Source organism: Manis javanica, chromosome 1 (genome assembly GCF_040802235.1).
Source record: "Manis javanica isolate MJ-LG chromosome 1, MJ_LKY, whole genome shotgun sequence".
NCBI lineage: Eukaryota > Metazoa > Chordata > Mammalia > Pholidota > Manidae > Manis > Manis javanica.
In genome coordinates this window covers 76,150,274-76,163,292 of record NC_133156.1, presented here as the reverse complement: position 1 = coordinate 76,163,292, position 13,019 = coordinate 76,150,274, and the positions used below count along the sequence as shown (strand labels likewise).

The following is a 13,019-nucleotide window of genomic DNA, read 5'->3' as shown; positions in this document are numbered from 1 at the left end:
TGACTTATAGCTATGTCAGTTCCACATGGGTAACCATCAGATGATAAAGTGTGAGTTGAACTGAGGTAACTCTTTCACACTTCACCCGTCATTCTCTTGTGCCCACATATTCACTGAGAGTCTGGTCCCAATCCAGTCTCAGGGGCATGAATCATGTTTCTGAGCAGATCTGGAGATGCACAGCTTACCAGCCAGCCAGCCAACTTGCCAGAAAATCTCACTAAGGATTTACTATCGACTAGCACCGCGCTAGCACTCAAGGTATACAACATTATGAAGCAAGTTCTCGTTTGCAAGACCTGAAGAAACATGAAGGTCACAAAGGTACCCAAGAATTTCAAGCATCTTTTGCGGAATCTCTGGAGAAAGTAGATCAAAATGTACCTTGTGACATAACGGCCCTAAATTTCATCTACCATTCATTCAAAGTGCTCCTTTCCCCAAATAATGACTTTCATCATTATGTGTGGGGAGTGTACATAGAAAAAGAGATATGGCACTAGTCTTCCCACAAAACACAAAAATTCCCTCAGGCTTTCCTGGGACTGCGTAAGTTGACTATGTATACAGTGTTTGAATTTTCTGTCTCTCAAAAAACAAAACAAACAAAAAAAGAAATCTTTTCACATCGCCAAGAACTATGGTCACCTAAGAGAACTCTCAGTTATGTCTGCTCATTTCAGACACACTTGGCATTATTATCAGCCTCATCTTACCTGAATTCCCAAATAACTTTATTGTATTTCTGTTTTATAAAGGCTAAGTTTCACTAAGAATGAGAAAGTTGGAGTCACCAAAATACTTAAATGTAGTAGCATTAAAAAGATTTCTTTTTCTTCCTGCAGCACACAGCAGTCACTTCATGTTCCTGGGATCAAGGGATGCTAACGGAACGCAGTGCAGAATGCAGGTAAGTACCCTGACTCTGAAGCCTGACTGCCTAAGTTCAGCTGGTCATTCTACCACCATTTGTGTGACGTTGAGGATAAGCCACCTAATTTCTCGATACTTCAGTTCCTGCATCTGTAACAAGGGAATAATTATAGTGCCCAAATTTTATGAGGTGAGTTTAAGAAATAAATTAATTCATGAAAAGATTTAGACAGCCTGACTTAAATGTTAGCCATTATTACTATTTTCATTTTGGAAAGAATCACTTGTGGAGTGAGGGATCTGGAACTTGGTTTATTATTTGGGAACATGTAAATTGCCATGAAAATATTACCAATCCCATCCCACTAGTGAACTGACTCGAGCAAAGGGGGACCAAGTGACTAATTTGAGCATCTCTACTACATTAATATAGAATTAAAACCCAAAAATAATCTCCAAAGCTTTCTTCCTTGGGTTTCTCTCAAAGAGATGTTTATTCCAAACCTTGGCACTTAAAACAATGGCACATCGATGGACTATTAAGCTGAGTTCAGAGGTCTTCATCTACCTTGATGTTCACAGAATCACTCATCGGTATTTACTAAGCATCTACGACATATGTACGATGGTTGTCTGTTATTAAAGTGTTTTCTTAAATTTATAAGTAAGGAAACAAAATCAAAAGAAGACAAAGCCTTTCCTGTCACTTCCAAAACCACAGGAGAGGTCGCTATTACAAATAGGTATTGATTCCTAGTCCCACACTCATATAGCCCAGGGTTCTGCCCCTTGGACCGCATACTATCTAACTGCATCTATATTTAGCAAAGTTTTTTAAGACCCTTACCTGTTTATCTCCTAATAGTTTCTTTGAATGAAAGTAAACATAAACTTTATTACAAAGCAGGGCTAAAGTTTATTCTTAAGCTAGCACAATGATTAATTCCATGTATTTATTGGAGCTGTAAGTTGGAGCACAGGATATGAAGAGAGTATATACCTTTTGAAAGAGTTATATTTTTTATAAAAATAAATGGTAACGGTGTTTTGAATTCTTAGGGGTAAGGGACAACCCTTATTAATACCACCAACACAAAAAACCTTTTAATTAACCTGTCTTCTAAGCTTACTGTTAAAAGGCTTTAAGGAAAAATTTTCTTTATAAAGCTACTGTGTTCATTAGTATAGCAGAATATATGTCATTAACTTGGATAGTTTGAAAAGTCAGCTTTCTCCCATCTCATCTCCCTGAAAAAGAGTAGCATTCCATAAATATAAAACAACCAAATCAATTCTAACAGAAATGGTTGGAAGTGCATTTGTTATTTAAAATTTCCTAATCTCTTCTTAAGTGTAAGCACTTAGGGAATCTCTTTTGCTAACCACTTTGAACAAACATATCAAAACAATCTACCATACTACCTAGAATTTTAAAAACTACAAAATCTACTTCTATCCATTACTCATTTTTACCTTTTGATTCAATTCTCCAAAGAGCTTGGACTCTTCTGTTGTGACAATAGCTAAGAGATTCCAAGAGTCAGATATCACAGTTTTAATAGTAATCCCACAAATCGAGGCTCCATTAAACTAGATTCAACAGAGTCCTCAGCCCTTAAACCCTGGAGTTGAGGAAACATGTCTTCTGTGAAACATTCCTCAGGGATATGGCTTCTATAAAAATGTTTATCACTATTTAAAAATACTATTAAAAAAATCTTAACAGACTCAAGAAACAGCTAGTCTTCTGGTCAATTCTAGCTAACTGGGTTTATGTCTTGATTCAAATATTAGCTGAGTGAAGCCAGGCACTCTTCTTAACCCTTCTGGACCTTAACTCCCTTCTTTGTGACATGAGCAGGTATGAGATGACATGTGCCTTCCTTCCACATACATGATTTGTATGTCTTACTTTGTGAGAGTGATGCTTGTAAACTCTGCAGAATTCACAGGAACCCACCACACCAACAGTCACACTTGATACCCATGGCTGATTTTCAGAGGTAGGTGGGCAAGTTATCCCTACTTATTTTTCAACAAGTGTGCAGCTTTTGATATGCAGCAAGATTCTCTACAGTTAGATCTAAAGCATCATCAAGATAGATTTAGTCTTCAGTAGTCGGAATGAGTACTCTATGAGAAATTTCTTCCCACTCTGTGGTTCCTCATCATGAACCCTTCAAAGTCTTAATTAAGAGAAAGAATACCTGTCATGCTATGTGCTTCTGCTGGTGCAGACCCCCATTCAGGGAAACCATGCTGATTTCACATTGAAAATAAAATTTAATTTCCACTTGATAAATAACTCTTGAGTGAAGATGAGTTTCTTTAAGCTCTTTGAAATTTTTTTAACAACACTGGGGCTTAGGTAAAATAGAGTTTTTATTATTTATTTTTATAGCTTATCTTTGCAAAGGATTTTTACCTGGGTTGGAATTTAACAAGTAAATAGTTTACAAAGAGTAGAAAAGGAGACCACCATTACTAAAAAGAAATATTCTGAATCTAGAGTGGAATTCTGAGTCTCTCTGATGCCCTGTCATCCCATTTACTTTAGGAAGACAAAAAACAATTTCTCAAAGTATGTCCAACATTATAGTTAATAAAATACAGCAGATGTGATATTATTCCATCTTTGTAACAATCCTGTAAGGTAGATAAGGTTGTCCCAACTAACGTCCCAACTATTTTTTATTTCAGAGGTCAAGGAATTTCCTGAATAACTGAAATCCACAGGTTATCTCAAAGACTCATTTTACCAATTATATCTAATCTCTTTTGGACCTCTTTCCTCATCAAAACAATTATGAGAGATGAGAAACAGAAATTATTTACACTATCTATGTTCACTTTTCTTCTTTCCTCTCTGCCAGTTACCCATACCCCTTCTGGAAGTGCAAAGCAGGAGAAGAGCCAACGGATGGGAACACAGAAAGGAAAGAGAAATAAGATGTCTCAATAATCTCATCAGGTAATTAACAGTTGGCTGTACAATGTCATAAATAATTAAGTCCAAATTTATAAGAGTATATTATAAAAATTTGATTTTACAGCATTTTATCAGTAGGAGTTGTCATTCATGACAACAGTTTGTATGACCACTGTGATCCATAATTAAAATTCTGAAATAATGCCAAGTATAGTAAGACATGACTTTGTCTTGATGGAGATGTATTATATACTGTTCTTTTTATCAACATTTAATAATTCACATATAGCATAAGGAAAACTTCACAAGCAAAATTCTTAACTAACCTGAATAGCTCCCTCCTTGCCCAGGCAAATAAGCAGAGTTTGATACATATCTCCTATCAGAATATTCTATTTATAACTCCTTGAATTCAAATATTTTGGTTTATGTGCCTTTTCACTATCCAAGCTCCTAAAGGCTCTCATAGTGCTAAGTCATTTTCTTTAAAGTTTTTCTTTCCCAATTCAGAATACTGCCTTCAAATATATTTGGAAGTTGAACTAATTTTAATTTTCCCTTCAAACAAATGGAAAATGACATGCCTCCTGTCAGTTCATTAACCCTTCAACCTTTGCAAAAACATGAGTTATTAAATATATATCTAATGAAAAGTAATTTCTATGCTGCAATTAGAATCTAGCAATCTTATAACCAATATAAATGAAACAATCTCTAAGCATGATTGGGGATCAATTAAGAAGAAAAATAGTATTTTAATGCCAACTGTCAGTGTACATACAAAAATCCCTCATTTCAGTAATATCTTACAAATTCATAGCTACAGCTCTCAATCAAATTAACCTCCTCTCCTCCGAAGAATTCAGTCCTTAATTATGAGTGACCAACGTTACATGACACCAGATACCACCTTTAGCTCTGATGTAATGTTATTTCTTAATCAATAAAGAACAAGACAACATTCCTGCCTTTCATCCCAAATTGTCAACAGCAGGCTTAAAAAATGTGAAAAACAAACCACTTATTCACTTCTCTATCCACAGATTCCCCCATCCATACAACTTATATATGAGTGCCTCCAACAGTACCTGAGGAAGCAGGTTTGTGATAAACTAATACACATTTTAAAACAAATCAATCAGAAGTTTATAAATTTGGTGGCCTTTTACTAAAATAGTGCCCCAAATATGAAAGGGCAAAAGCCTTCCATTACTTTTCAACTTTCAACTTTCTAATAATTACTAGGATCACTTTCTGTTTCAATGGAGAAATGTAATTGTTGAGCTATGATAAGTTAGGATAAAATCCAGCATAATCATATGAATTTCATGCATGTTCTACCTTTAACTGAGATCACTGAGAAGCAAAAAGAAAATAAATAAAATAAGATCCTAGTACTACTTCATCCTTAAAAAAGACTACAATGATATAAAGCTACTACAATGCTTCCACTTCTCAGGCATTATATTTTCATAAAAGAACTATCATAAAGGGATATCAGTCTAGTAAGTATCTCACAAATGGATAGTACTGTAGATTTAAAATTACTTGTATTAGAATCTCAAATGCCACCTTCAAAGCCCTGTGAGAAAGTATTTTCTGAGGCACAACAATATACAAAAACTGCCACTTAATTCAAGGCTGCCACAGTACAATGAGCAAACTAAAATATGAAACTTACCTTATTATAAATAAATGGCAAATTGCAGGCACTTTTCAGCTTCCAGCTATCTAGCATAGTTGATTAGAAATAAATAAAACATCTTTCACTCCAAGTGAGAGAACTGCATATTGAGATTTGGCTTTCTTTACTGACTCTTGGCAGGAGAGGCTGTTCACCTCCAAGGGCTGGTAACAGCCTCTTCACAGAGAGCACTTGCTGCTCTAAACTGCAGCGACTTAGAATGAAAGTGAGAGGAACCCGTGAGGTTTAAATACCGTTGTTTCACATTCACAGGATGTGACTCAACTCTCAAGCCAGTAGGGGTAGAGTTTCCCCTCCAAAAATGGTGAGATTACATAACAAACATCACATTTGGGGTCCTTAAATGCTTATAAACTAAGAACTAAAAATTTCACCTGCTAAACCAAAAATGTGCACCTTTAGTAATTCACTTCTTCCCTGTGGCATGAGCCGCAAACAGAAACGAGAACAACATGGCACAGAGATACTATTCTGCTCTCTGCAGCGCATTAATTTAATGTTATGAAATGTGTGTGAACATATCAACATCTCCCTGACAGAGATGGAAAAAAGAGGCACACTAAGATCATTAACGTTCCCATCAGGGCAAAAACAATGTGGAGAATAAAACCCTATCGTCATGTGCAAGAAGTGGACATTCTATACAACAAAGTAGACTCTCCTTCACGAAGTCAAGGATGGAAATCGATCTTTGGGTTTGCTGTCACCGATTCCCACAGAAATGCTGTCCTATGCTGTCATTACCTTGTGATGCTCGCTCTGCCTACCTCTCCAACTCAAAGCCCTCCTTTATCTGCTTTGTTAACGTTTCTAAAGGAACATGACTAATGACACAACTCTTCTAGTAAATGAGGCAATTTTCTGTGCTTTCTCCACCACCCACTACCTCTTAACTCTGAGCTGTATTAAGCTTGATCACACATTGAATTATTATATTTGGACTCCTCAGTCAATAAATATTAGAGACTTAGATCCTTGAAAAAAAAATCTACTACATGGATTCAATCACCATTGCTGTCATAAAGGACAAAAAGATGAAAAAACACATGTCAATAATAGCAAAATGGCTGGAACTACCTAGACCAGGACTGTTCAGTAGAAATATAAGGTGAGCCACATTAAGTAATTTTAAATATCTTAGCGGTCACATTAAAAAAGAGAAACATGTAACATTAATTTTAATGTTATGTTTTAAAGTAATGCTTACTCCAATATATATGAGATATTATCATTTCAACATGTAATCAACAGAAACATTATTAATATTTTACTATTTTTGTACTAATCTTAGAGAGCTGATGTGTATTTTACATTTATAGAACATTTTAATTTGAGCTAGCTACATTCAAATGCTCAACAGCCATACAGGGCTAGTGGCTAACTCTATTGGGCTACCCAAGTCTAGAGTCTGGAGATCATTATTCAACCTTAGGTTTAGATTCAGTGTTCTCTCTTCAAAGAGGTCTAACCTTACCACCTTACCTGAAATGACTGTCCCCAATTACTTACCATCTCATGAACCTTTTTATTTCCTTCATAGAACATCACAGCCTGAAATTTTCTCCCTTATTCATTTGTTTACTTTTTAAAGTCTGTGGCCCCTAACAATACTGTAAGAAACCTGAGGACAGAGACCTTGTAGCAGTCAATATTTTAAACCCAGGCCCTGACATGGTGATGAGTATGTAATGTAATTTAATAAATATTATTTAGTAAATGAATAAATAATATATGGAATTTGTGCTATGTCTTGGCAAATAAAAGAATATTAAGAAATGTGTTCTAAGACTAGGAATTTAATAGCATAGATAATGATCTATCATATCAGTGATATTTTAGCAAATACATTGAGTAACACTTCCCTGAATTGAAAAATTATCTCTTTTCATAATATTAATGATCTTTAGTCTGTAACACACTTTATTTTCATATATGACATTATATATAACAACATGCGTCTTTCATTATACTAGCAAAGATTTGGAAAGATACTTATAAGAATATTTTGGTCCTTATGGCATAAATCTGGACACCAATTATGTCTATCTCCTACCACCAAAGATATAGTGTACTGAAAGACATTTATAGGGGACATTGATTTATTTGCCTGACCAGCATATGTGCCTCTCCTTCTGGTATCATCATTCTGATTTTTATTTGGAAAATCATCTATGTGTTCCTCCTTCTCAATCTATTTTGGGTCATGCTGATGTGGCAACAGAAGGGGGCATGTGACCCAGGCCTGACCAATCATTATGTACTACACACAGAGATACAGTGATAGGTCAAAGTTGGGCATGTGACCCAACTGGTCCAGTGAGAGCTAACCCCTTTACTTCTGCTGATACTGAAAAAGAGATTGTTAGGTTTACAGAAGGTAAGCCTTGTACTGCTGGTTAACATATTTGTTAGTACCCAAGGTGAGGCTGTGTGAAAATGAGGTCAACCAAGAGAAAATCCAAGATGTGAAAGGCATATTCCTGACAACGTAATTGTAGTTCCTAGATCTGGCCATATATTAAATCACAAATGCCCTCTGCTGCAATGATGGATGTACCAGAATGTTGACTGTCAAATTGTTCACAATAGTGAAAGACTGGAAACAGCAATGGGCAATGGGCTAAACACATTAAGGAATATTATACAGCTATGAAAAAGAACTAGGTTCTCCAAATATACTGACATGCAAAACTCCCTAAAAGACCTGAATGGAAATTATATGTTGCAGAAAAATATATTATCCCAGTTATGAGTACATGAATTTTTACATGCACATTCATAGAAAAGACCTGGGTGATTGTATACCAATCATGGACAAGTCATTATGACTGGAAAAGAGATTTGAAGTAAGGGAGTGATAGAAGACTGTGGATAAAATGAAAGTTCCTGTGACCAGGAATCTCACCTGGCCCTGGTTGGCTAGCTCAGTACACACGTGTGGGCAATATGTTGCTTTTGACTCTTTATAAAGAGCTCCACCCAGTGCTCTTGGTGACATGGTGGCACAGCTGCAAGGCTGCAGGAGAGCAGAGCAGAGGTGGGAGTGGTGGCAGCACCGAGGACAGGCCCAGAGGACAGCTGTGCATATAGAGAGGCCCAGAGGCAGAGACCGGCTTGCTGCATGCAGACTCGCTCTGAGTGGACGGGATTCTAGTGATTGACCTGCCACCGTGGAAATAAAGTTGGGTATGACTCTTTCACCCCAGGAACATTCTGCTGTCATTTCTTTGGTCACATTGACTCCATGGTGAACTTGCCTGGGGCTGAAATCCATTGGCAGGACAAGGACAAAGATCCACTTATTTTGTTCAGTGTACTACGAATTGCATAAATCTTTTAAAAATGAATCCATGTATTTTTCAGGTAATATGAAAAGAATGTTACTTTTTAAAACAAAATCATAATTTGATATTTTATATCTCCATATCTTACTATACTATTTCACTCTAAGTGGACCACACATCATTTTTTTTTAAAGCAATGTAACAGAAATGACAGTGCTCTTCTTTTCCCCACTTTCCATTCTTTACCAGCCCAAATTTTTGTATTCTCTGATTTTTTTTTCTGTCTGCATAAAGGAAATGCCAAGACAGAGACAAAGACAAGACAGAAAGAGATTAGAACAGATTGCAGGGTACATTAGAATCTCCAAAGTACCTCCTAACAGTGGCCAAGGTCTTTGCTGTTTCTTTCTCTTGGCTTCCTGACAGCTATTTTATTGACTTCATAAAAATACAGCTTGTATTTATTCAACTATCAACATATCAACAGCTAAATGTTTATAATAATATGCCTTACATTAATTTAGTTAGTCTTGAATCAGAGTAAATAAACTTGCTTATTATTTCTCACTGAGAAACTCCTGGTTACTGAATTGGGCACAACTACTTTCCTAATTGACATAAAATCAAAACCTTTTGGCTTGCTCTAGTCCTCAAAAATCTTCACATTATCTTAGGTGTGTTCATATTACTTCATGCTTTTCTATTCCTCTAGATCTCCACAGTTTTCTCTGCTTTAAAATGATACAGTTAGAGATGCTTAGAGTCTAAGGGAGGGGTCGGGACCCTTTTGACTTTGGTATTAGCAGCCAGGACTTGAACTGATATAGTGCCAACAAACTAATAATCTGTCAGGCAGTTAGTATTGCTCTATTTTACTCTCAAAACCCACTTATCCTAATAACTTAAACCTCATAGAGAGTCTAGTGACTTTCACCTTCTATTCTCATTGCTTCCACTTAAAATCTTAACCTTATGCCAAATTTACTCCAGGTTTTCTGGAAGAAGTAAAACATTGCAGATAAAATCGAAGCTACCATATGCCCCTACCTATCCCATCTCCAGTTTTTCTCTGCAAAGACAAATGCTCCCAGGGTTATCTTTTATCATTTCCATACCTCTTTTTATACTTTTATTAAAGATGTATTTATCCATAAACAATATATTGACTTGGATGTTTTAAGCTTTATGAAATGGTATCATATAGATCTTTCAATTTTTTTGATTAACATTTGTGGGGAAGTTGGAATTCCTATGGACAGGATCTTCACTGAACTTAAACCACCTGATGATGTAACTAGCCTGTTGCTAGGCTACTGCTTCCACACCTTTAGGCAATAAACTATTATTGCACTATATAGAGAGCTCGGCCCAGTGCTCTGGGTGGAGGCAGAGAAGCTAGTGCTTGACCTACCACCTGGAGAACTAGCCAGGTAATAAACCCTCTCACCCCAAAGAATGTTTTGCAGTCCATTTCTTTGGTCACATTGAATCCATAGCGAACTTGCCCAGGGCTAAAACCCATTGGCAAGACAATTGGCATAGTCAGCAGGGTTCACTGTTGATCAAGGAAAAAGACAGGCTGCCCTTATGGGTGGGGTGCTTCAGTGGGCTGCCCCTGTGAATGGGGAGACAGTGGGTTGTTCCCCCAGTGGGTATGTGGTCTGAGGGGGCTTGCCTCCTAGAGGACTTGGCCCCACTCCCAGACTGGAGGCAAGTGGAGGTGATACCTGAGGCCGTAGGGGTAGCCCTTGGTATAGTAAGTAGCTCTTTTGAGAGACAGTGCCTGTGAGGCAGTGGGGACTGTGGGTTGGCTGCTACTCATAGTACTAAAAAAGTCTACAGAAGAGAAGGACATGCTCCTGATAAAGACCCAAGAAATGGTGGCATGAGAACACGAGCTGCAAACTTCTGTGGATTCCCTGAAGAAGGAAATGGCATTGATGAGAGAGGAGGCAGCATGAGAAAGCCGGCAGTGAGGTGCCATTGAAGAGGTAAAAAATTCCTTAGAAAACAAGATGGCAGAGCTGCCAGGTGCTCTGAAGGAGGAAAAGGCCATCAAGGAAAAAGACGAACTCCTGAGGGAAGCACAGGTGGAGGCCACAGGAGAACACCAGCTGCGAAGCATTGAGGTGAAGGTAAGAGAGCTGCTGAAGATTGAGGTAGCACTGCTGTGAGGCACAGTAGAAAAGGTAAAGGTTATAGTAGAGGAGGCACTTGGGGGAGGGGAGAGAAAGATGCCATCAGTCCCAGAAATGGAGGAGCTGGGAAAGGATTAAAAGCACTCCCAGTGGTTGTAAAGAAAACAAAGACCCAGCAGCTGAAAGTTCCCCAAGGAGAGGAGCAGCCCCCTCAGCAGGTCACGGAGCGCTCTATGGTTTCCCCCTATACTCAGGCTGAGCTGGTGGATTTGAGCTCCCGGTTTAGGCAGAAGCCCTCAGAGTCAATATCAGCTTGGCTCCTGCATCTGTGGGACTTAGGGGTGGATGGAATTGTTGTGTCAGGATCAGAGATGGGAAAGCTGGCTTCCCTGACAGTGCAGCCTGCCTTGAGGAAGCGAATACAAAATGCACATTAGACTCCAGGGAGTCACTCCCTCCTCAATTGCTTATGACTGCACTTCATGCTGTGTGGCCCAATCTGGGTGATCTGCCATCCTCTCCTGTTAGATGCCAGACATGCTGAACTCCAACAGGTGTTACGAGAGCTAGGCATAAGAAATGCCATCTATAGTCCAGAAAATTATGGCCCAGATGAAGAGATTTTTCACTATTGGGATGAGAAATATTGTGCTTCAAATGGATCCCACATCCCTCTTTGGGTCTCTAGTGGCCATCCTTCCTCTCACTTAAGGCATCCCATAGGCAAGGTGACACATACAGTAGCAGACTTAGGGGAGGCTGAAGCAATGAGAACACAGAAAGAAATAAGATCTGTTACTCGCAAGAAGAATTTAAAGGGTCCCATGAAGGATACAAGGACCCAGATGTGGGTTGATTTAATAGGGGCAGGAGCAGATGGAAGGAAATTAGATGGGAAGTCAAACAGGATCTTACTAGGAACTATGGCAACAACTGAAACCAGAGTAGCAGTTCCAACCATTAAGACCAAAGAGGCAGAGGTCAGAGACAGAGCCACAAGTCCAGCCTGTGTGTTTGCAAGAATTCCTACTGGAGAGCAAGCCAACCTTACTTGAGCCCACATAGGAAGATGATTGGGGAACACAGTTTGACTGAGGGGAAGGTCAAGGTATCTGCCCTGAGGGACCAGGGGGGGGACCGGAGGCCACATGTTGAAATAGCTATCCACTGGCCCCCAGTGACCATACAATGTGTCCTGGCTCTGGTGGACACAGAGGCTGAATGTCCACTGATTTATGGTAACCCTGAGTGGTTCCCTGGGACCCCCACTATCATAGATGGATACAGGGGAAGGCTATCAGAGTGAAAAAAGCCCAAATCCATTTGAGAATAGGGTACCTACCCCCAAAAGAGTATACTGTGTATTTATCTTCTATCCCTGAGTATATTTTGGGGATTGATGTCCTGCAGGGTCTATGGTTGCAGACCACACTGCAGATGAGTTCAGAGAGTAGGTGTGGTGAAGGCAGTTCTGAGGGGACATGCTAGGCACCCACCCATAGCTTTTCCTGTGCCTCGGCAGGTGACTAATACCAAACAATACAAACTGCCTGGGGGGCATAAAGAGATTGTAGAAACTCTCCAGGAGCTGGAAAAGGTGGGTATTATAAAGCCCACCCATAGTCCTTTCAACTCCCCAGTGTGGCCTGTGAAAAAGCCAGATGGCTCCTGGCGTATGACTGTGGATTACAGAGAACTGAATAAAGTCACACCCCCTATGCATGCTGCTGTCCCCTCTATTGCAGGCCTGATGGATACCCTCAGCCATGAACTAGGAACATATCATTATGTGGTAGATCTTGATAATGCCTTCTTTTCCATTGACATTGAGCAGGAAAGTCAGGAACAGTTTGCCTTCACATGGGAAGGATGGCAATGGACTTTCACCATCCTCCCACAGGGATACCTCCACATCCCCACCATCTGTCATGGACCTGTAGCCCAGGACTTGGCTACATGGGAGAAACCACCAATGGTGCAGCTGTACCATTATATTGATGGTGTCATGCTCATGTCTGATTCTCTTTCACATCTAGAAGGTGCAGCACCTAGACTGCTGCAACATCTACAGGAGAAAGGATGGCTGTGAA

General features: G+C 39.0%; 1 protein-coding gene across 25 annotated transcripts in view; it reads right to left on the bottom strand.

Moving 5' to 3' along the window:
- The window catches only part of MCTP1 (multiple C2 and transmembrane domain containing 1), a 514,406-nt gene that overhangs the window by 326,244 nt on the left and 175,143 nt on the right, over window positions 1-13,019 (bottom strand). The window contains exon 1 of one of the 25 annotated variants that reach the window (XM_073233892.1): window positions 5,484-5,715. The exons of the other annotated variants lie outside the window; for them this stretch is intronic. Coding sequence (XP_073089993.1) covers window positions 5,484-5,540 — 57 coding nt within the window. The 5' untranslated portion in view covers window positions 5,541-5,715. Of the gene's footprint in view, window positions 1-5,483; window positions 5,716-13,019 lie in introns of those variants that run through there. 25 annotated transcript variants of the gene reach the window in all.